The following is a 23,219-nucleotide window of genomic DNA, read 5'->3' on the forward strand; positions in this document are numbered from 1 at the left end:
GCAAATTCTTGCTAATTGCTTTTGAGAAACTAGTCTTCTCTCCCTAATAAGGGAATTCCTGTATTGTCTTATCATCCCTGTGAAGTCCTACATTAATAAAAAGAGCGTAAGCACTACAATGCCCTTTCATCCCCTTTATTAGAGAAAGCAAAAAGCCTCAAACTGAGATTCATGATGGCCAGGCCCCTCCTGGCTAGGAAGCAGCCTAAGTTACCCAACAAGAAGATACAGAAAAAGCCACAGAGTACAAGTCCCCTATTTACATCAAGGCCAGCCCAGGCCAAAGGGAGACATCTCTTCTCACTCACAGCAAGCATCTCTTCCTGTAGTGCAGCAAATAAACTTGAAAGCAAAAGAAAGGTCAGAAGCTTGTCCTTATTTTAAAAGGAAACAGAAGGATGTGGCAGCAGCACTGTCTCTGCTCAAAAACCTGAAGATTTGGAGCTATAAAGCCCACATTGATGGGACTCGGCAGACAAGATTCAACAGATTCAAGGCAGGGGCAGGAAGGCAGAGGTTAATATTGTTGCCACGCTCTGAACATATCTCCTAGAAGAGGCCATTGATGGGAAAATGGGACTTTCCCAGGAACATCCCAGCAGGCACCACAGGGAAGCTAAGCAGGGGAGGAATGCCAGTCAAGTGAGGATTTGCATCTTCGGTTCCAGGCACCATTTGTAAATCCAGCCCAAAATGTCCCAGCAACATCTTCCTGGGGAAGGCAGCTGTTAAGATGTCCCTAGAAATGTGGAGTTGAGATTTTCAACAAAAATATTATGCCCACCTGACCTCAACATAAAGAGCTTGAGTCGTAAGGAGATGAATATGAAAGACAGGCTGAGAGAAGGTAAATTAAACATTATGAGGAACAATATTAATCTGCTGTAATGAGTTGAGTACATATAATATATATACTTTCTGGAGAGAGATCTATGAAGGGATATCTAAATCAAGGTGCTGGGAAGACAAACTGGCCCTGAATAAGAACTAGAAATATTTTAATTACATTTCTGAAAGGAACTCAGTTCCCTTCTCTTTCTTGGATCATTTGCTTGCAGTTTAAGATTACATGAAAAATTCACACTAATCCTTCAGTTTCTGTTTGCAGAAAGACCAGTAGTGTCAGGCAGTGAACAGCAGGCAGTTTTCAAGATTCACTCCAGGGACAAATTCATCTCACAAGCCAAAATTTAACTCTTGTTTAAGTAGCTGATGTTCTATACACAGACCACTGCATAAAGACACTCATAACTTTAAGCATCTCAAATTCCACATCAGGACTGCCATGCTGGTCTGCTGCCCAGATCTGGGCTTTCATCTCAACAGCAGCCTTTGGCAAGTGATATTTTTTACACAATTAATACATTTAACTTTTTTCCTCCGGAGCTGGCACATTTTCTGAATAATAAAAAAATGCAGGCAGGTCCAATAATACTTCAATCATATTAATAACAAATCATTTTTATGCAGCTTTTTATATTAATCCAACTATTAGGATGAATAAGTGACTCCAGGTAAAACTCGCAATTGCATTGATAAATTTAAGTCCTTTCTAAGAAGAATTACAGTTAAAAATAAACTAATTCCTATCTATCCAGAAACAGCAGGTAAAACTGCAAAGTTGATACGCGAAAGAAAACTTTAGAACTGCAAATGACTTGCCAAACTTGCTTTGCAGTTTTATTTTAGACCACATTATTGCAGTGTCTTACAGGCCAGTTGCCAAACTGAATTAGTCCACTCTACATACTCCAATCCACAATGTTTATTCAAGGTTTTTATGCTGGAAGCTTCTGAATTTGTCCAAATTCAAAACAATACACATTCACAAGCAAAAGAAGTTGAAAAAAAAATTCAAAGATGGAGGATGTGTCAAAGGAACCTAGTCAACACTTTTCTTTTTTGGCAATCCCTCAAAAGCCTCCATTTATAATCTCCCAGACATCAGAATTCAGAGAAATGAACTGTTACAGAATGTTACCAGACCTTTTACATGAAAACACAGCCAAACACAGGCAGCATGAGTAAACAGCTGATACAAAGAGCACCATCTACTGACAGGCAGCATTTTGACAGACCCAGACAGTTTTGCAAGGCACTGCATGGGGCTTCCAGATAATCTAGCTTTTAAGGAATTCAGCTTTCTCTTGGAGATGTGTAGCACTTTCCACATTTTCTTTCTCACCTGCCCTGTCTCTTCTATGCCATTTAGGCTGTTTTCCTGCTCGCAGTTCACGAGACAGCCCACTCGCTCCAAGACGCAGCAGCACAGTTCTAGCAGTCAGGCCCCCCCATCCTCCTCTTCCACGTGGAACTGCTCACCCCTTGTCAATAGTTGCTATACCACCATTTTACAATTATAAATTAACATTTTACTACCAGCTGTTTATGAGGACATGTTTCCAAAACTTCGCAGTCAACAAGAATTTTCCACTTAAGTGGAACACTTTCAAACTGCCCCTAGATGAGAAGCAATCACCTCATGATTTACTGAAAGCCTCAAGGTTTACTTTATGAGATGAAATATCTTTCTATGTTCTTATGGAAGAGATTACATGGAGGTGGAGGTTTCTTCCTCACTTTCATCCTGCTGTCATTTCTCTGAACACAGTACTATATATAACCTTTTATTATTTTACTACACAAAATTATTAGCAGATGCATATAAGAAAAGGCTGTTGCCTGACAGACAAGAAAATATTATCATTATCCACAAATGGTTCTGATGCTATTCTCTTGGCTAGTATAATCAGAAATAACCCTTAGGAATGCTATTTAACATCTTGATCACTTCTAAACCCGTCACTAGTACACAGTAGAAATGCACTGAACTATTATGGCACATTGTTTTAAAGTATTGCTAGCATTATCACACTTACTTACTGTGTGAGATTTGTGTTGCAACACAGTAAAAGCTAGATTTATATATATGTGTTTGGAGAGCATAAAAATAATAAATTAGAATAACTTTTCTAACAAATTGGTGAAAATTCACTGGTCCTAAAGGCCTTCACTAACAAACATAAGAACCACTTGTGATAATTAATCGCGGAAGTGAAAGTAGAAAAGAAATATTCACGTATGGTTTTTGTTTTGTGTTGCTTCACTGATTAAAACATCAATAACACATCTAAAGCTCATCACTTATATTTTTATATTTCATGCAGATTCCAAAGGTCAATGAAACTCAATTTACTGTTTTTATACAATAATCCTTGTCAATCTATTTAGAACAGGATTAAAAGAGAAACAACCGATACAAGCTTTGCTAAAGGAGAGGTTGTAGTCAATCTGTTTATACATGTGGCAGATTAATACCCATTAATAAAATTATGAGAGGAACTTTCTAATGGGTAGGAAAGTTTCAAGTTCTACCTTGTTTTATAGCCCTACTTGCTTGTGTCAGCACAGTAGTTTTGTTCTTCTAGTGTATTTGCATGCAGCAGCAACAATTTTCTGGTTTTACTTTTTCCTCAATTCTAAGATTTATAAATACAGTGGGATATTCAGACTAATCCTAGAAATTATTCTTCCTTAGCACTATATATCATCCTCTGCAGTCAAATTCCCTTTTGCTGCAGATATTCTACTACTTTGCCTGATCTCCACCATCCACGTACTATCCCTGCAGCCTATGCTTTCCTCAGCTTTTTCTTTTGATCCTTTGAGCTCAATCATATATCCCAGGCTATGAGATGGATAATTTCACTGCTCCCCATTCTATTGTTCATATAATTATAGCACTGGACGCAGAGGGCTGCTACATTTCTCTGAACAAAAAATGTTTGCATCTCCTATTTCACTGTAAAATCACCCAGTTCTCATCTCTTACGCATTAGGACAAACTGAAGCATTTGGTAAAGCTGGTGAAGTGGTGTAAAATCAAAACACATCTGGTTATTAAGGTTACTACTCTTTTAAATTGGTATCTCCTGTTCCTCCTCCTAATCTGTTTCAGTCTCCCCCTAGCTCTATTTAGACTGCACTTCCACAGACTTTTCTCTCAGCAGCAAAAGCAGCAAAGCAATACTCTCCCCAACTACTGCCAGCATGGCAAAGTGATTAAAATAAGCCAAATTAACAAGGAAACACTGCCAAAGGGGACAGTTCTCACTGGTTGCTCTTGACCAACTAGTACAGAGTACTCTATCACTAATAAAAGCCAGAGTGAGATAATTCAGGTGGATGATAAATTGATCATCAACTCACTGAAGTCAAAGAACTAAGCAGTCAACTCAATAAAATGAGAGAAAGTAGGGATTGCAGACTGAAACGTGCTGCAGGAAATACACCACTAAATGGGGTGCTCTACCATCAGCTCTGCTCAGCCAGGACACACGTGCACTTCCACTCCATCCTGCCCCCTCTCCAACCTGGTAGAAGTCTTCGTAAGATCCTGAAGGGAAACAGGTTTGTCAAAACAAAACAAAACAAAAAGGGAGGGGTGGGGGTGGGGCAACCCACAAACCCAGAACAAAAATCTAACCATGGGAGAGGGGTATGGAAAGAAGAAGATGATGAACGTGCAGAAAAGTGTTAAATAAGAATTTCATCAACAATGACATAGTTTTATTCGCCATCATTGTGCCATGTATAGAGGAGCTAATTTAATTTTCAGGTTCAGTTATCTGTTCAGTTTATTTTGTGTTTTTAGAATCACTTGCAATTTACATAAAATATTTTAGAGCACAACAATAGGATGCACTCTTGTGTGGTTCCTCCCCCCCCCAAACGTCAGGCATGTTCATGCAACCTGACTACACTCTACAGTATTCTTTTTGGAATTCAAAAGCAAAGACAAACTTCCTTTCCTATTGTTGTTCTTTTGGGCTTTTATCAGCATTTTTGTGTCCTTTGGAACCTGGAAACCGGGGCAGGGGAGAAAAAGTCAACGGGGCAGCGAGGGGGGAAGGTGTTACACTTTTTTCCTCCCAGCAAACAGCAGAAGGGGCAATATGTACTAATGGACACGTACCACTAATTGAACTTCATTTGAATTTGAGAGTTTAATCAACATGCCGAACACTTACCTGATCTGAACGTTTCATTTGGCACTGTTCTTTATTTTTTTTCCTCCCCTTCAAAAATACTGTTTAAAAATAAAACCCTTCCAATACTAAATTATTTCAACAGACAGTAAGGGAACATGAAACAGCAGCTATGGAAAACAAAGCTGATAATTATTCAGGCAAAAAAAACCTTTTCCGAAATAATCTGCTACCAGTTACAGTGGACAATTAACTATAGTTTGCAAGCCATAAAGTAGCCTTCCCTACAGAAAAAGAAAACAGTAGTGACATTTTAATAAGCATGAACCTTAACAAGCACTTCAGATTCTTCTTCTACAGTCAACAATAAAGGCTTCAGGAAAGCTCAGTACATGGAATAACACTCTCAGTTTTCCTCATCAACTTCACAAATCACCACCTAATGCTGAAATGTTGACAATTAAGCTATTTGTTCTTTAGGACAAACCTGAAAAAAAGCAAAAATTCTGAGTCACCAAAACTGAATTAAGTTCGAGACAGTCTTATATCTGAAGGACAACATACAATTGTGATAGTCTTTATCTCCAGAAAAAGTTTTTCTATTTAATCAACAAGAATATTGATTATTTAAAAATACATCTTCAAACCTATACACAAGCTTTATTTTGATAAAAGACTGCATTATCAGCATAGGCATGCTGAAGTTCAGTCACATCTACCTTTTCATAATGAAAACACATTCAACAAAATCTTTTGCAATCTAAAGTGTACTGCTAAGATTGAAAGCAATCAGCCTTGAATGAAAGATGAATTAATAGCAGTTCTGAAACCATTAGATACAGACTCTATTGTCATGCTTTTGTTTAAAGCAAGAAAAAAAAAGGCAAAAAAGTAGAGGGTGTCTAGGTCAGCAAAGTCATCACTAGTTGATGGATGCACTTACAGACATTAGAGACAAAAGGAAAATAGGCAGAACATAATACCCACTTATGAGATTCTCTATGTTAAGGATAGAAAAAAGGCCTGAAGATACGCAGTAACTCTACCTTGTTCAGAGTTGAAGGTTTTCTATTTTTAGATATGCATGTCAAGGACGCATTTAACCCTAGAAGTGCAGTTTGATGCATCATCACAATATTCACTCTTAAATATTGGTAAAATTAGAAACATTCATTCTACCGAGTACATCTTCTGAGAACAGCCCCTACCAGTAACAACTACGATCTCTGGGTGAGGAACTAGGAGGTAAGGGAGATGGAAGAATTGATGCTCCAGACCATGTTAATGACTGCTAGCAGTTGTGTGGTGACCTCTAGGTAGGCAGGAAATAAAATGTTTATTTTGTAAGAAATGGCCAATTTATCAGCTTCCTACAACCCAAAACGGTGGCCTTGCTCCCTCTCCCCAACAGCCCAGGCTGCACACTCTAGCTGCTTCTACTGTTGCAGCTCTTGAGGTTGCAAGGAGAAGGGTCGCATCTGTGAGCTGCTGTGGGACATAAGATGGGCACGGCTGTCCCCTGAAACCTATGTTGAGCTTCTCCCGCTGCACACTCACAGTCAGGCTGGTGGGACACCCTAAGCAGATTCTGCTGATTATTCAATCTGAATCAGGTGGGCTTTAGTAGCACTGCACCATGGGGACCAGGATCAGCATCTCCCATTTCAGGCAACAGTTTGAGAAGCAAGATTAAATACTACATCAGTCTTAACTGGTTGGAGCTAACTCTTTGACTCTAGTGAACTCTTTGCTCTCTGTAGGGGGGAGGGGTAGATGAAAAGATACAGGCTCTAGGGTTAACAAGATCAGTTTGGCAGGTGAAGCGAAGACTGAACTGGTGGGCAGAAGACGGCTATGTGTCTGTCTGTAGGGTCTCACAGGGCTGGCAGACCAGGGCTGACAGCTGGTATACTTAGGAGAATAGGAAAACATCACAAGTTTGCATGAACAGAATGAGACACAGTTCAAAAGCTAAAATAAGTAAATAGCCTAAGAACAGAAGGTAATCTCTTTTCTCTTCTTAAACTGTGGATTCGTTGAAGGAATTGGATTCACATTCCCTAATCTCTTAAAGGGAAATTACTTGCGATGTTTGATGCCACTATCGCCAACAGCATTTGTCTCTTCCAAGTGCCGAAGGCCTCAGTTCCACATTAATATTGACACCTCCCAAATTCAAAGAAACATACTGTTGTACTGCTTTCTCCCACCCTCTGCTCTCCCATTGCAAACTTACAACACTCTTTTTAGTTTAAGAGTCTGTCATACTTGGATATCATTTTTAGTTTTGAACTAACCCTGCAAATGCCCAGAGTGGTTAATGACAATATAAAAGTACCCCATCAACATAACTAGAAGCACAGAAATACTAGAAGTAGGAACTTAAAGCCACCCCAGGCTGAATCACTATTAAGTTTCACTTAATGGCATCACAGCCAAGGAAAGCCCACGCTACTTAAAAATCAGTTGGTCAAACAAATTAAGGATGGTAAGGGAAGAATTATCTCCCATTAAACACAACATTCTCCTTACCTTCTGCTTGCCCCACTGATAATACACAGCATCACAGAAAATGCCTTCTTTAACATTTGAGAGTTGTTCCCCTGCTCCCTGCAGTGGCACATCAGCTACACAGTAATCTGCAGCTGACTGTGGAAAAGAGATAAAACAAACACTTCTGACTGAAGTCCACATCCAGAAATAGCTAAAAAGAACTAGTATTTGCAAAGTGCAAAATGAAAGCATACTGAAAAGCCTCCTTGATTTCAGAGGTCATTCTTGTTGGCATTTTTGCTGCGCCTAAAGACCCCAAATGAGACAAGATATCCCTCACAACCAAACACCACACTCTAGTCCACATCCACCAAACACTTGGAATCAAAACCAGAGGCATGACACAGACAAAGCACCAGTGGAAGCCTTCACCACTACCCACCACGGAAAACAGCTGGAGAATCTGTCCCACAGAGAGGAACGGGAACAGGGGGCAAACGTGCTGCTGCATTTGTTATTCTCAGGCAGCCTGACCAAGACAGTATTCTCCAGTTTTCAGGGACACATTGCAGAGCTTTTGGACAATCAATTTTACACACATACACATGCAAAAGACAAAATTTTGGTAGGAAATTTATTCAAAATCTCAGTTTTCTACTGAAAGAACAGTTTTAACTGGTCCTAATTATCATCATTCTTCCACAGCTGGAAAAACTGAGCCACAGAGCAAGATCTTCACTTCTAGTGAAGAGCAACAGGCATCTGAAATCCAAGACCAATTAAAGGGGAAAAATGAAACACACACACACACACTCCAATCATATCCTTTTAATCCAAAAGACAGACTTTTTTTCAGATTAAGCAGTATTTGCTTGCCAGATCATCTTGAACACACATGGCATTAGTCTAGCCTAAGTGTTCAAAGTATGATTTTCGAGGTAAATGCAGCTTCTGAAATACAGTCTCTTAACACAAGGTTTCACCTCCATCAGACATTAATAATGATTTCAATGTCAAACGCAGAGGCTGGTTAGCTAGTAAAGCAGAGGACAGAACTGAGTTTGAGATCCGAATACCTAAACTCAAGCGTCAATGCAGTCCCCAAATGATAGACAGATTCAGCTGAGCAGTGCTCACTTCTGATGGAGTCTGATCCCTCTCCACACTCCTCTGAGCATGCTGACTAGATCTCCACCAAATGTAATAGGAGTTTAGACATCTAGCTTACACATAGACGCTTAATTTAAGTTGCCCTCATCAGCAAGCTCAGTTCCACCCATGGTAACTAAGGGGAAGACAGACTGCACTCTGCCCCAGGCCACCTTTTTCCAGACTCTCCTAATGAAATCCCTTCCCTCCTTAGCGCACCTCTGCACTGAGGGGAAAGCTTGACAGGTTGATAACACAAGAAACACCCTTCAGACATTATCAAGGCTATTACAGTTCCACAACCCTTTTGTGATTGTGACACACTCCCAGTGCTCAGCAATTATGATATTTTTCAAAATGGAAAAGAAACAAGTTCCCACTTGTAGAGAGAAAGGTGGACTACAGCAACCGCAAATCAGTTTTGTCAGAAGTGTCCAGCAAACACATGTGACAGATTAATGAAATTATTGTTATAACTCAGATGAGATGCACTATTTGCAGAACATGCAGTGCCAGCAGTGGAGCATTAAACTGCTTTCCCATTTTAAATGCTAAATTGGTTCTATAATACATTTTGTAATCCCTCTAATCACAATGCTATTATTTTCTTTACTGGGCGATTCTATACTTTTCCTTCCCTATCAAGGCAGCTGTGTCATTAAAATACTGCTTTATTTTTGAAGCAATCTCTACGAAGCCCTTAAAGTAGCTTCAAAGTGAAAGCAGAGGGTTTGGATAGCTTTGTGGAGCAGCTTCACGAGGCAAGCAGCAGAACTGGCACCGTAAGTACATTATGCATCCACACACTGTATGGAATTGCTTTTTCCTCTAAAAGCCACTTCATCTTTTTATCTGTATTTCTTTTTCCCTGAATAGAAGTTCTCCTTTTAAATAACGCGTCTGTGTCTACGTGCATCTATAGCATTAGACATCCCACTTATTTCTAGAGTACTACCATGGCTTTTTACTGCTTATGCTTGCTAATACATACTGCAATTGCTGCTCCTTTTCACGCTAGCGTAATGGGAAAGAACACAAATTTCACATTGATAGCTTTCACAGGACAACAGGAGCCAGATCAGACTACATTTCCCTCCTTATGCTCCCTCAGCTGCCTCTTTGTAACCATCTGCTCTCGCCTGCCCTATACGAGGACTGCATTTGCTCCCTGCAGCAGAAACCGCCACTTTGCTGTGCATTTGTGCAGCCCCTAACACACCGCAGGGTCACAGACTGCACCGTTTCCCACAGGCCAACACCTTGCTGTCCTTCACACGCATGCACTGTGTGCATGGAACCACTGCGAACATTTTCGCAGTTGACGTTTTGGTGAAAATCCAACTGTAAAAAGCCTGACAAACAGAAATTTCTCTTGCTATTATCACCTGATGGACTGAAGTCATAGATAGAGCATGCTTGTACAGATGAATTTCATACAGGATACCTTTAAATTGTTTGGAAGGTCAATCAATAGTGATCTTTGCGAGTAAACTCTATCTGTTCTACTTATACCCATCTAAAGAACTAAATATTAGTCTGAGCTAATTATTTTGACTTCTTATGGGGAGAAAGAAGAGAAGCAGTAGGAAAATAATCCCACCTTGTGATGGAGGATGAAGGAGAAGGAAATTAACAATGGTCCTTTGCAGGTGCCTTTCTTTTCCCCTCACTGTCCTGGGCAGAGCACAACAAACTAACTCAGGCAAGATCTCCCGCTAACATGTGGCCGCTGTCAGTCAGGGCAGATGATATTTTGGAATGCCCAGGCATGCAGTCATGGCAAACAGGATGAACAGGAGAAGCCACATCTTTTATGCCAAATGTAGAAACCTCGCTGCAAAAATGCGGGCCTTCATATTACACTATATATAACAAGAATGGATGATATAGCAATGGGGAAAAACATGCTACAGCAAGAATACACTTGGATTCTGAATCAGGCATTTGTCCTCCTATGATAAGCTGGCTTCCAAGACCCCAACAGCGGAAGATGTTTCTTGTTTTCCTGGCTCATGACAATGTAAATTCGGAACCAAGCAGCTATATTCTGCACTCCAGGTAGGGTTACTCCAGCACTTCATTCACACTGGCAAAACCCCAGAGTGATAAACAAAACGTCAGCTGCAGCTGCTTGAAATGTACAGGGTCACCCAGCACTCCTGTTTCACCACTCAGTCTAGAACATTTGTTCACCACATGGTTCTGAAACTTCAGACTTCAGCCAGAGGTCACAATCATGAATGACAGGCTGAGAGAGGAAAAGATACATACACATCAAACATTTCAGCCCCCAATTTAGACACCTGAAAGGAAGAAAACATACATATTTCTAACTACGCAACACATAAAAGAAGTCTACTGAAAACAAAGACAGAAGCAAGCATACTAATTATTGTGCATTACTAATAATCACAGAATGAGATATTAGAAAGGCACATTGCCCTGAAGTGTAATTATTTCAGCTATCTGATATTAACATTTACCAAATATTTTTAAATCCACTTCAGAAATACTGTACACTCAGATTCCATACCTATTTTTGGTAGTTATAAAAAAGACCCAATGCAGTGAGTGATGTTTTGTCACTACTGCGGTCAAAGAGTGGGGAGAGAAAAAAAAGATTTAAAAAAAAAAAAAAAAAAAAAATCACACTCACACTGTATCTACCGGCTTTCATTGTAGTGATCTGATGCGGACATTGGCAATTTGTTAACAACGACTCCACAAAAATCAACTAAGGAAAGCAAACTTTCTGTCCGTAAAGTAACAGTTCAGTTCAGTACATCCAGGGGCTGCACCTCCACTGGGATACACGTGGAGGTCTGCAATTCAAACACCCTCCCACTCTGCCACACAATTTTAAAGCAAAACCTGGAGGAGTGGAACAGCCCAGCTGGGGTTCTGCTGAACCTTCACTTCAACAGGCAAAACATTTGTTAACCTCAGCCAGTCCAGTCTGGGTTCTTGTTCACATATCCTGCGGCCACCAGAAGTTTCACAAGCGGGGGATAATTGGAAGACAAAGCAAATGCTAAAACCTCATTGCCCCAGTTCAGTGGCCATTGGTGTTTCTCAACCAATTGCAAAAAAAAAAAAAAAAAAAAGCAGGGAGGGGAGGGCATAAAATGGTCTTAGCATACCAAGCAGCTATGCTGATGAATGCTTATGTTCCATCATACTCAGTGCCAGGACCACTGCTTGGCAAATACTGTCTTTCTCATCCAATCCATTTTATAAGCTTGACCAAAAAGGATAAACACTGTGAAGCAGAAGCCACTGATTAAAAAATCTGAAGAATTCTTCTAGAAAATTACTTTTTCTAGTCTCTCGTTAGAGAACAGTAGCAGGACTTTTTTTTTTTTTTTTTTTTAAAATAACTGACAAAACACTTTTACATTTCTAAAAAGAATTCTATGACACCCCTATTATTCAGAAGCCTCACTCTTTTGTGCTTGGTCATTTCATCACGCACTTGACACACACACACCCCAAATACTTCCCCAGCAGAGCAGAACTCCCCTGGAAGCCAGAGCAGCTGCTTCCAACCCCAGTTAGTCCTCAACTGGGCCCAGTAAGCTGAGATAAATTCTCATCCTCTTGTGACTGAGTTCAGTCAGTCCTTCAGTGTTGTTCAATGTCATTTTGAAAAAAAAGTGGGTTCTTTAAGACAGCAAAAGAAACCAAAAGAATTAATGAGCTACACTCCAATAAAAAGTATAGTCTACTGGTCTCTGTATAGCACTTATCAACAGAAGGCAAGATAAAAAAGCTTCTCACTTACATTACCAGTTTCTTTTCATAGTTTTCATGAACATTTTAAAGGACTGTTAATTTGTCTCCAAGTCAGATAAAAAACCTGCCATTGCTAACACAAGATAAAAGGTCTAACTAGTGGTTGCCATTAAAAAGCCTTTATTATTTGCTACTGCTGCTACCACATAATGGGACAAAGTGTGTCACCAGATATGCACACCTTACTTCGGAATCAAAATTCCCTGAATAAATAATCTTCTTCTAATAAGTGACAGACCAAATTTGGGTCTCACACTCACAATGAACAGGGCTTTATGACTGCAACATGTGGGAAGCCTTGATAAAAGTTAATATTTCCGTAAGAGATGATTTTCTGAATCTTGTTAAGAAAGTCACTTTCTGCTAAAGCCTATACTCAGGGAAGTACAGGACCTCAAAAGTATAGTAAAACTTTTAATTTTTTTTAACAGAACTCTAGTCTGTAATTCCAAATGTCCTCACTGATTGTGTTTATCTAGAGATAACTATGATATTAAAACCAAACAGACCAGACATAAGAGCCAGAAGTAGCATTTTAATTAGAAAATATAAGAATTCCAGAAAACACACACAACAGAGGTTAGATGAGGTGTTGGTTAAAGAAATAATATATATAAAAAAAATTCTATTAAAAACTACCCTTGCTCTCTCCAGTTAAGTTTTTTGCTCTGTAAAAGTGTCCACTCAACTGCCTGAATTTTTTTATATCCCATGAATACTGAAAAATCAATTACTGACCAAGAAAGTGTGTGTATTGATATACATAAATACACACTTTAAAATAAATATATAAAACAAAAAAGGTAAGTATTTTTACACTTTATATAATTTTCTTAATTTGTATTATATCCTGTACATTATCAGAGTCTCACTGGATTATGCATATCAGATTAGATATGAATAATATTGGCCTTTTCTGGACTTGCTCACATTTGTAACAAGGTGGTTCCTTAAGGTACCAGCTGAGGGAGACTAAGATCATTGTTCCATTTTCCGTTAGAATTCTACCTCAGTCAGCCTATAAAAATTAGATTCCATACTAATGAGGAACTTCGAAATGAGTGATCCTTCACTCATGCTACACTTTCTGCTGCATCCCAAATATAGAAACAAGCACCTGTACTTCCCTATTTGGATTACAGATTTAAAGTTCCTTTTTATGCAGCTCCTATCTGTAGCCCATAAGTTACTACTGTTCTGCAAGTCCATAGCTGAGGATGGAAAAAGGAGGACACACATCATTAGAGATTTTGTTTGTTTCTTTGGACAGCAAAACCTTAAAGCAGCCAGGGGTTTAAAGTGCTAGAATTGGTTCCAATGAAAACAAATTAGAAAGCTGCAAGCAGAGAAGATGATCTATAAGGCATCTTAAAATGCATTCAATACATTGCATTGCTTTGTGCAATGTAAGTCTCACTAGAGGTATGTGTTAATATTATTTGAATACATAGGATTGCAAAGAAACCTTTTTAAAAACAACTGAGCAATGAGGAAATGTAAAACAAATGGATCTGCCCACAATGTTTTATTTACAATATTTTCCTCTATTCCCGCTCATCTTTCCACTGTACAGATATGATTGCATGGGTGAAGTTTCATAATGACAGCTTAATTCAACTCTTAAAGCCACACAAGTTACAAACCCAACTCTATATTCACATTTCAAAGGATAAAGCAACACGACTTTTAAATTTAAGGCAGTGCAAGCCAGAAAAGACAGGCCACCTCAGGCTATAACATATGAATCCAGATGAAAAACATCACTGAGTTAATACAACACATAAAAAACAAAGTTACTAACAAGGTAGCAATACATTCAGAAAAACAGTCCACTTCATTAGCTTGATGCTATTACGCCAAGCTTATTCCATCAACCAAAATGTTTAGTTTTGTTTGGTGGTTTTGTTTGTTTTTAAATCTGAAGCATGCCCAAGCTTCTAAATAAAGCTCCTGCAGTCAGATGTAGGAAACCAACAGTTGATTTCACTACTTTGAGAGCACTACGCTTCCCCTCCTCCCCAGCTAACTCCAGCAGGGACAGCCTTTGGAAACGGTTTTCTATTCATCAATCCAACAAGTACAGCTCAGACAGTGGAAAGAGGCTCCATTACATTAAATCACTGATATATTTCATCCTGATTTTCCACTAGGATGAGTATTTTGCAAGCAAATACAAGGTTGATCTGCCTGTGTTCCATGTCAACTACACATGAGCCCATTCTCAACTGGAAGCCCCATTGCGTCATTTAGCTTCTTCACATCCAAGCTTGTAAGATGTCCTCTGAGCTTAGCATACCTCCTTAGCTTTCAATACAGGGCAGATTTTCATCTGGTCATGTTGAAACACAGGCAGAGTTAGCTTGCCTTTGTCTGAAAAAAGCTGGGTAAATGCATTATTAGCTGAGCTTTGTCTCAAAGGCCATCCAAAATGTGGTGGTCTTGTTACCAAATGGATGATTCAGAGCAACAAGTACAAACCTGTTCTCCAAGGGTTCAAGAGAAATCAGCAACGTGCTTAATAATTGGCCACAAAACAGAGTGCAGGTAGCAGTGATTTTGATCACTGCCAACTTGTACTGGATCTAATTCAATTACTTAAGACAGAATGAAATAAGTTTAAATTGTACTCATTTAAAACTAGTTATTTTAGGTAAAAATCAGAACGGAGAATTCATACCAAGCCTTTATTGTCAAGGCTACTGCTCAAAACGTTTAATGCTATTTTATTCTAAAAGTGAAATACATCACAACTGTAGGCATATTATTTGTTAGATTTATTGTACTGATGACAGTAGGAAATACTCTTCTTTCAGTCATTGAATTAATTGTTACTGCGTTTTATGGACCTTTAAAAAAAAAAAAAAAAACTGGGACACTCATTTTATTTGCTCTATTAACTCCCAAAGTGTCAGATTCAGTAAAAACTCAATTTTCCAATCTGCAGAACTCACCCCCAAAACCCTGGATTTAGGCCTTTAAAGATCAAAAAGACTGATAACGCTTTTAAAGAATCTCTCCCATTTTTTTTAAACATTCTCTTATTTTTCATTCTAGTAAAAACCTATCTAATATGAGAAATTATTGTCCTATACCCAAAGTGTATGGAGCACACACATTCATGTGCACTTGGTAATCACGTCTGCTGCACGCAAACAAGAAACAACAGCTTATGAATGAGAACAGACACTTCATTTGTCTTTAGGAATTCACCTCAGAAGTATATTTATTCAATGACATACCAGACACGGAAGAACTGACCTGGTATTTTACCTAAAATTAGTTAACAGTTTATTAAACTCAGTCACCCTGTATAAAAATCCATATATTCCTGTAGGCATAGAACCTTTCTCTTTGTTTACCTGTTCCAGGAAAAAATAAACAAGCAAACAAAAAAAGACTCAAGGAAAATGTATCTACTCCCATTCTGGTTGTTACCCAAGTCATTTGGAAAAAAAGTCTCCACAGTGCCTGAAAAAGAGAGATTCCATTATTTTAATTATCTTCATCTAGAGAAAAATAAAGTAGTGTGATGTCTAAGTTGTGTGTGGGCTAAAAATCCACGACAGTACCTTGCTTCTCTAACACCCACTTCCTTAGACTGTTACTTTTGCACCTTTGTATGTCTTTAACAGGATGATAAGTGCTTTTTAAGCAGTAGCCAGGACTTCAAGAAGCCTGGATTTTTAAGACTCACCAAAATAAATAAGAACCCAGTCCTACCTACCTTAGATATTTCTGGTTCCACTTGTCTCTTGGGTGTCTCTTTTGACTCAGGCCCTTTTGGAGTACTAGTGCTCTTAACAGAGGGTGATTCAACTCCTTCACCTTCAAGTTGCAGATTAATACCTTCTGTGGGGACAGGGTGATCAATACCATTTGGATTCAGATTGCAATGGATAGCTGGGAAAAAAATATGAGAAAGAAAAAACACTGCTTAGGAAAGAAGAACCCAATATTACAAACATTTATCAGAAAGTACTAAGAAGTGCCACGTGGTAACCAGAGCTATGTCACATCACGGCAAAAGAACTGTCTGTATCTTGACATGGATTCAGGGTGAGATATTTGAGAAAGAAAATGAGAGGCAATGCAGCACTGTATAAGGCTATTTAGTGTAGGCTACTGTACTGAACTGTGCTCTACTGGATTCACTACAGCATCCAAGACCCTCAACTTACAGCTCTTACTTAGGGTAGGACAATATATCCCATGTTTTCATCATGCAGCCATACCTTTTTTTCTTTTCTAGGCAAGCAAGTTAAAGTTTTTCTATTACATTTTCAATTACTACAACATTCTAGGTCCTAAACAACGTGGGATAAGTAAGCAGCGCACAGCAAGTCAGTCTCTGCACAGAGTAATGACTTACCAAGCTGATTATCTCTCCTCCAGCACTTTGTACCACTGCAAAATACCACCTACACCATCCTAACAAGCAAAAGGGACGTACTCTCTAGGAGCATATAACGAGGTATGGACTAATGACAGTGGAATAAGGAAAGCAGCCAGAGAAAAAAATAAAACAAATGCAAACCATGCCACAGAAATGCACATTTAGACCTATGGCAGTAGTTTAATCACTTTCACACATTTCCAGCACTCACATAGAGAGTAGCCTTAACAACCTTCTTGGCACGTGTAGCAATTTTCAAATGTGTGAGGATCCTGAGGCAACTTCCTTTTCATGTGACTATCCAATTTTTGCATTCATGTTCCTGGGTAACTGCACTACTTTTAGTGCTACTTGTAATTAACAGTCCCAACTTCCCCTGTACGCAAAAGAACTTTGCTCAGATACTGTGGTGCAATGTTTGACAGACCTGAATAGAAATCCAAAACACAAGGTAAAGCCAAAATAAAAGCTGCCATTTTACTCTTGCTTGGCTTAGAAGCAAAGGACGGGGAACGGGCAAAGGAATCAGAACTGCCAGTTTCTACCAGCTACGGATCAACCCTTGAAAGCCTCTCAGAGGAAATGGGCTCAAGCTGCCAGAGAAGGCAAAGGGTTCTTCTACAGCACCTTTTGAAAATCCAACCACCTTAAATCCCAGAGTCTTAGTTGAAAACTTTGAGCCTCAATTACAGCAATTCCTTGGTACAGAATTAAAGCAGAGGCCAAAAAGTTGGCCTTTTCTCCTTGAGATTTTTTTTAAAACGTCCAAATATTTGTAAAATATAAGACATCTATCCAAGCACTACAATATCTACTTCTGTAAGCTAGGGATGGAAACATCTCCTATCTTCAAGTCAAAGGAACATTATGAAGGATAATTCATTAACAACACTGAGTGATGGAAAGCAGTAAAGAATTGCAACACGTGTTAGCACAAGTTGCAGCCATTTTGTGTAGAAGAATAGAAAAATATGTCACTGGCCCACAGAAAACTAGTAAGTGAAACTAAAAATGGGAAGTGAAATTTCAGTCTCACTGTGAGTAGCTGTAGGGGATTAGTCCTAGACTTCTTTTACAAGTATGTAAGAGAGACAGACATCCCTCTCCAAATAGTCAATTCTTTAGCAGATGGCATGAGAGGAAGAGGAGGAGGAATCACTAGACTACATCATGTCCAGAGCTAAGCCCTGCATGGACCTCCTTCTGGGGAAGGAAACAGAAGAGGTGAACAATGCAGAGCTTCTGGAGGTGAGGCAGGGTTTCCACTGGCCACCACAGTAGAAGGACTTCCAGCTAAAAATCCTTTCTTTCTCAAAAGGGATCCTCTCTCTGCTTAGGCCTTGCATACTGTTGTGGTTTTGCTCTAAAAGCACTGAAAACCGTCTGAGAAGATTTTGGGGAACTCCTGGGTTTCCCCTTCAAGCACCAATTTCTCAAAAACAAGAGCATTTTTTATTTTAATAGGGAAAAAAGCACATAAGGAAAAGGGGTCTGCAGCAGTCTGTTGAGGCTGTTCTTATCTGTCATCTTTCTGTCTCACTTTAGTAGCACAGGCATGTGCAATTTCTTCGTGATACCTAGAGAGCTGCTACAGAGCCTCATTTCCCAAACCAACTCTAAGGAGCTTTCCCCTAAGTCTAGCTGCAGCTCTTCTTGCAAGTCTCTTTCTTCCCTGGTTCAAGTCAATTCTGTAGGTTGGTTGAAGGCAATGCAAAACCAAATCCCATTGTTCTGGCACTGCCTCTCACTGGTGAGGCAGGAAAAAAGAGAACTGTCTTCAAGTCACTCCTTTCCTCCTACTGGTTTTCCCAGCTACACCACTGAGTCAATCCAAAACATAAATACTTAAACGTTAATAATGTCAGCACAGGCATTTCCTAGCTTTCGAGCTCTTTATTTCTACGTGCACTCCATACCTACCCCTTCCTGGATTTTCCTTTTGTCATAGCTAGAAGGGAGTCTTTGGGGCTTTTAACCTCCCATGGGAGGTTTCAAACAGATATGATTTTGTAGTTTATATTTACATGAGTGTGTCTTTAAGACACCAAAAATTTCTCTCTCCTAGATCATATCTACCTATCATTATCTATCTCCTCTAGATCATATTTACCTACCTGAAAGAAACAATTACTAATGACTACTTCGCTTATCCTCCAGACCACAGAAAAGATGGATGTGATCCACCAAGACAGACTTTTTCAAAGCCCAGTGAGAATGGAAACTGTTCTGTTAGTAGCCAAACTAATTCCCTTCTTCACAAAAAAAATGGAGATATCCTAACCAACCTGTAAAAGTACTCCCAGCACACCCTGCTCCAGCAAGAGCTGGAAATTAGCGGTGAAAGACACTTGGTATGGAATGCAGTCTATAAAAATCCCTCCAACTGTCTTCTTCAAGGATCTTGCCTAGGTGAATAGGAAGACATAGGTGCATACACCTTTGAAATGCCAACACACTTCAGCAGCATCCAGAAACAGGCAGGTTTTGGCTGTCAGCCCCCTTCTAGTGCTCGTTATGAGAGAAATCACAATGCACAGTGGGACTTAACACTGCCTGGAAGAACATTGCCAGCAGCAAGCTTCCTGTGGATTGCAACTCCTCCCTTCCCAGTGCCCCCAAACAATACAGATTGTATTAGGAGGGAGGAGGGTGGTAAGGGATGGACAAGGAAAGCCTTCTGGGTTACAGCATTGATTTACCATGCATTACAGGGAGCAAATGATCCAGATTTCTGGTAACATGGTAGCATAAGCATCACCTGGATGGCTTAAAAGAGAAATAAATCACATGGCAAGATGCTGCTTGACTCTTAGCCCATCATTCTTTCAAGAGTAATCAATGTTAGTGCTGTTTCAGCAATGCTTTATATTGGGCTCCTTCAGGATACAAAAGAGAAAAAAATGGAGAGGCTGCTAACGATTACATACATGCCCATTACCTTTTTATTGAAAAGAGGTGACTGCTTAAAAGAAACACAGGCTGCCTCAGGGAAGACTTTTCCAAAGCTGCTGATAGTTGGGGGGGGGGGGGGGGGGGGGGGGGCGGGGAAAGGGGGGGGCACACACAACTTTTTTATTTGCTAGGGGTAGGAGTTCATCTCTCTCAGTCACCCCCATCACGATCTTGGCTTACCATACACCTGGACTGAATCTGTTCCTTAAGGAAGACACACCTAGAACAAGAGCCTCAGCAAGCGGAGAAGGGAGACTGAAGGGCAGGAGGAAAAAGCAGAGGTGAGGATAAGTACCTCAGTCAATTGACAAAACTAATCTGTCTTTGTCATGAGCCATCTTCAGGTAGCCAGCTCTATTGTTTTCCTCTAGTGCTGCCTCCAACTCTCAGCTACACAGCGGGTAAGAAGAAAAGAATATTGGCTTTCATGGGTCTATTATTTATTGTTACCAGACAGAAATACATATATCCATCTCTGTGGCGGACAGAGGTAGAGCTCTTGCCTCCTTTTAAATGTCAATACAAACCACAATTACTCCCTTTCAAGATTTGTTAAAAGCAGGGAAGGAGGTCAACATTTGGTCAATAACAACATATTATCTTCTTAAATCAGCATCTTACATAATTTTAGCTAGATAAGGCCAGCTCTAAACTCAGGATCAACTGTGCAAAACTAAAGGGGCTGGCGGGCTGACGGCGCCCAGGGTTAACATCCTGTAGAACCAAGTCTAAGCAGCTCTTACAAAAGAATCACAAATCACCAACTTTACCACAACCCAACTGCTCTGACACTCTTAGCTGACTCTTAAGTCTCTTTCAGGGCTTAATGGCATTCATCTGAAAAAGGTTCTACCTACAAAGTAGTTTCTTGCTAAAATACTTGTCCAGGCTCTTACTTCTTATTACCCTGGTATTAGCTAACACTAGCTCACCCCACACTCTGCATTCAGACCATTTTCCCACACTGCAGCTTTGACAATATCCCTACTGTCTCAGCACCTCTTCGCTCTACCAAATTAAATCCACCTCATCATTTCCAGACTTTGAAAGTCCATCAAGACACCAAACCCTACCTCCAAATCACCCGATATCATCAGCCTAATACCACTAGATATCAGCAGTATCATTAGATTTTGAAACAGAACCTCTTCCAATATTCTTCCATACAATCTCAATATTCATATATCATCCATATGTCTCAATAATATAAATCTTCATCCAGTTTCAGACTGCTTACATTCCCCTTTCCCTGCTGAAAACTCCACCTAATAGTTGATAAATGCCATGTCTCTCTTCATGCTCCCTAACAATTGTCACTCAACTTGGATTGAAAGCTTTCGGTGGTGGGAACTTGTTTTCTTTTGGGGAGGGAGCGTGGATGTTTTGTACAGCTCCTACTGCACAGCAACAAGCACATGATGAATAGTGCTGGCAGACACAATAACATAGATCCACAGATTACATTTACAAAACAAACTATTATTTAAAACAAAGGTACTTAAGTGCTCTTGTACTCCTAGCTCAATGGTACTTAAGTGCTCTTGCACTCCTAGCTCAATGGTAGAGCTGAATCTACAGGAAAATATCCACTTTTCCAGAACTTTAAAGAAAAGACTGCCAAGATCTGCCAAGTTATAACAGTCAAAAACTCTGCGAGAAAATAGTAAGTGAAGCACCCAAAATGGAAAAATGACCACATCTGTCCTAAAAAACTAGGGAAGGAACAAAATTAATGCAATATACAGCGTATTTTTTCCACATGCTAGAACACAAACCCAAGTCCTTTCCATGTATACAGAGCACGAGAATTTGTTGCCCTGCAGAAGCTGATCCATGTGAGCTGAGGTCTGTGCCCACGCAGATCCCTTATGGTATGCGTATGCAGTTTGAAAGGAGAGCTTGCAGGGCAACGTGAATGCTCTGCTCCCCTCGCTACCTTCCTCCCATACATGCCTGCCTCCCGGGTGGCAAGCAGCCAAGAGACAGCTTGTCTGAGCATGCTTGATGGTACACAAAAGTCACCCAGAGCCATAGCAGGTTACTGGCATCTGGGGACAAGCCTTGCCTTTTACTAGAGGGTACTCTGGGAATCCTGTCTTGAGGAAAGCCTGAAGGCACTCTTCAAAACACAGCCTTGATATATCCAAAGTTTTGCATGGGCAGATGGAAAGTCTTTGTCTCTCCATCTGTAGGCTCAAGGCTTAGCAGATCAAACCTATGATCAATCGCTACCCCGTGCACTCTACTGCCTACCATGTCAAACATTTCATAACTACTTGTTTCAGTGGGAATACTGCTGGCTGCTTAAAATTTTAAGCAGATCAATTAAGGCTACATTAAAGCATATTTGGCAAGTACTTGAGTTACATGCAATAACAATTGCTCTATTCTAAAAAGCGATCGAGTAAAAATAGCATCTTCTTATTCATGTGCCCTGTTCCGTGTGCATCACAGTCATATGCTAGCTTTCGCTATTCGGAGACAAAAAGCAGGCACGGGAGATACCCATCCAACCTCTAACAATCCTTAGAAAACTTTGATGTGTCAAATGCTGGCAAACATGCAAACTCCATTTTAAGTGTTCATGCCACAGACTTAGCTGCACAATGCTAAGAGGTAAGTCCATACGATCCACCTGCTACTCCCACCATAAAATGCCACATTGTTGAAAAAGACAGACAGAAGTGAGTCTGTACAGCTGTAACATTAACAAACTCAGGCTGGACACAGCAGGGACCTTATAAAAAGAATCCAGATATCTTTTCAGTCACCTCGAGTCTTCATGAAGGTCATGAAGATTTAACAGGTATTCCCATTGGACAGCAGCTCTCACTGGACCTGCTCCTTCCATCTCTGCCCAGTTCTTTGTCAAAAGCAAATCAAATCTCCAGCCACATCGAATTTTGCAGTCAGCGCTTTCAGTCAGACTTCTACACACTTCCAGATGCTGCATTTTCATACCAAGCAGTCAAACAACATCCCTGGGGCTTTTTGGTTGCCGTCATTCACAATCTTTAACTGGGTTGATCAGAGAGGAGACATTCACACTGAGAACACTGAGATCTCATTCCAGATTGAATACCCTGAGTACTCCTAGAAAACATGGGATTATTTCAAAGATTGTGTCTGACCTGAGCAGTTAGTACCACTTCTACAATACTAAAAAACAGATTAAAAACAGCTAATAAGGTGACCTTAATTTGTACCATAAAATTTAGGATTATTTTGACTACTTTATCTGGCAGAAAGTTTTTCCACAGTAATCAGTTTCTGTAACTCCTATGGATAGTCCATCTGCCTCACCAATCAGTTTCTAGTTTTGAGAAACTGTGTGGCTTTTGCCTATAGGAATTACTTCTCTATACAGTCCTATCTCCAGCTAATGTAAATCAGCACAGTTCCCCCAACTCATCACTTTGGACCAGCTGAAACTGCAAAGTTTCACATGAATA

At 39.9% G+C, this 23,219-nt stretch overlaps 1 protein-coding gene across 5 annotated transcripts in view; it reads right to left on the bottom strand.

Moving 5' to 3' along the window:
• SAMD12 (sterile alpha motif domain containing 12) overlaps positions 1-23,219 on the bottom strand; it is a 178,115-nt gene that overhangs the window by 143,462 nt on the left and 11,434 nt on the right. For 2 of the 5 annotated variants that reach the window (XM_069779949.1, XM_069779947.1), the window contains exon 2: positions 16,147-16,322. In XM_069779949.1, the coding sequence (XP_069636050.1) occupies positions 16,147-16,322 (176 nt within the window). Of the gene's footprint in view, positions 1-7,520; positions 7,802-16,146; positions 16,323-23,219 lie in introns of those variants that run through there. The other 3 variants (XM_069779951.1, XM_069779946.1, XM_069779948.1) reach the window with 2 other exon arrangements.

This window comes from Haliaeetus albicilla, chromosome 3, assembly GCF_947461875.1.
Source record: "Haliaeetus albicilla chromosome 3, bHalAlb1.1, whole genome shotgun sequence".
Taxonomy (NCBI): domain Eukaryota; kingdom Metazoa; phylum Chordata; class Aves; order Accipitriformes; family Accipitridae; genus Haliaeetus; species Haliaeetus albicilla.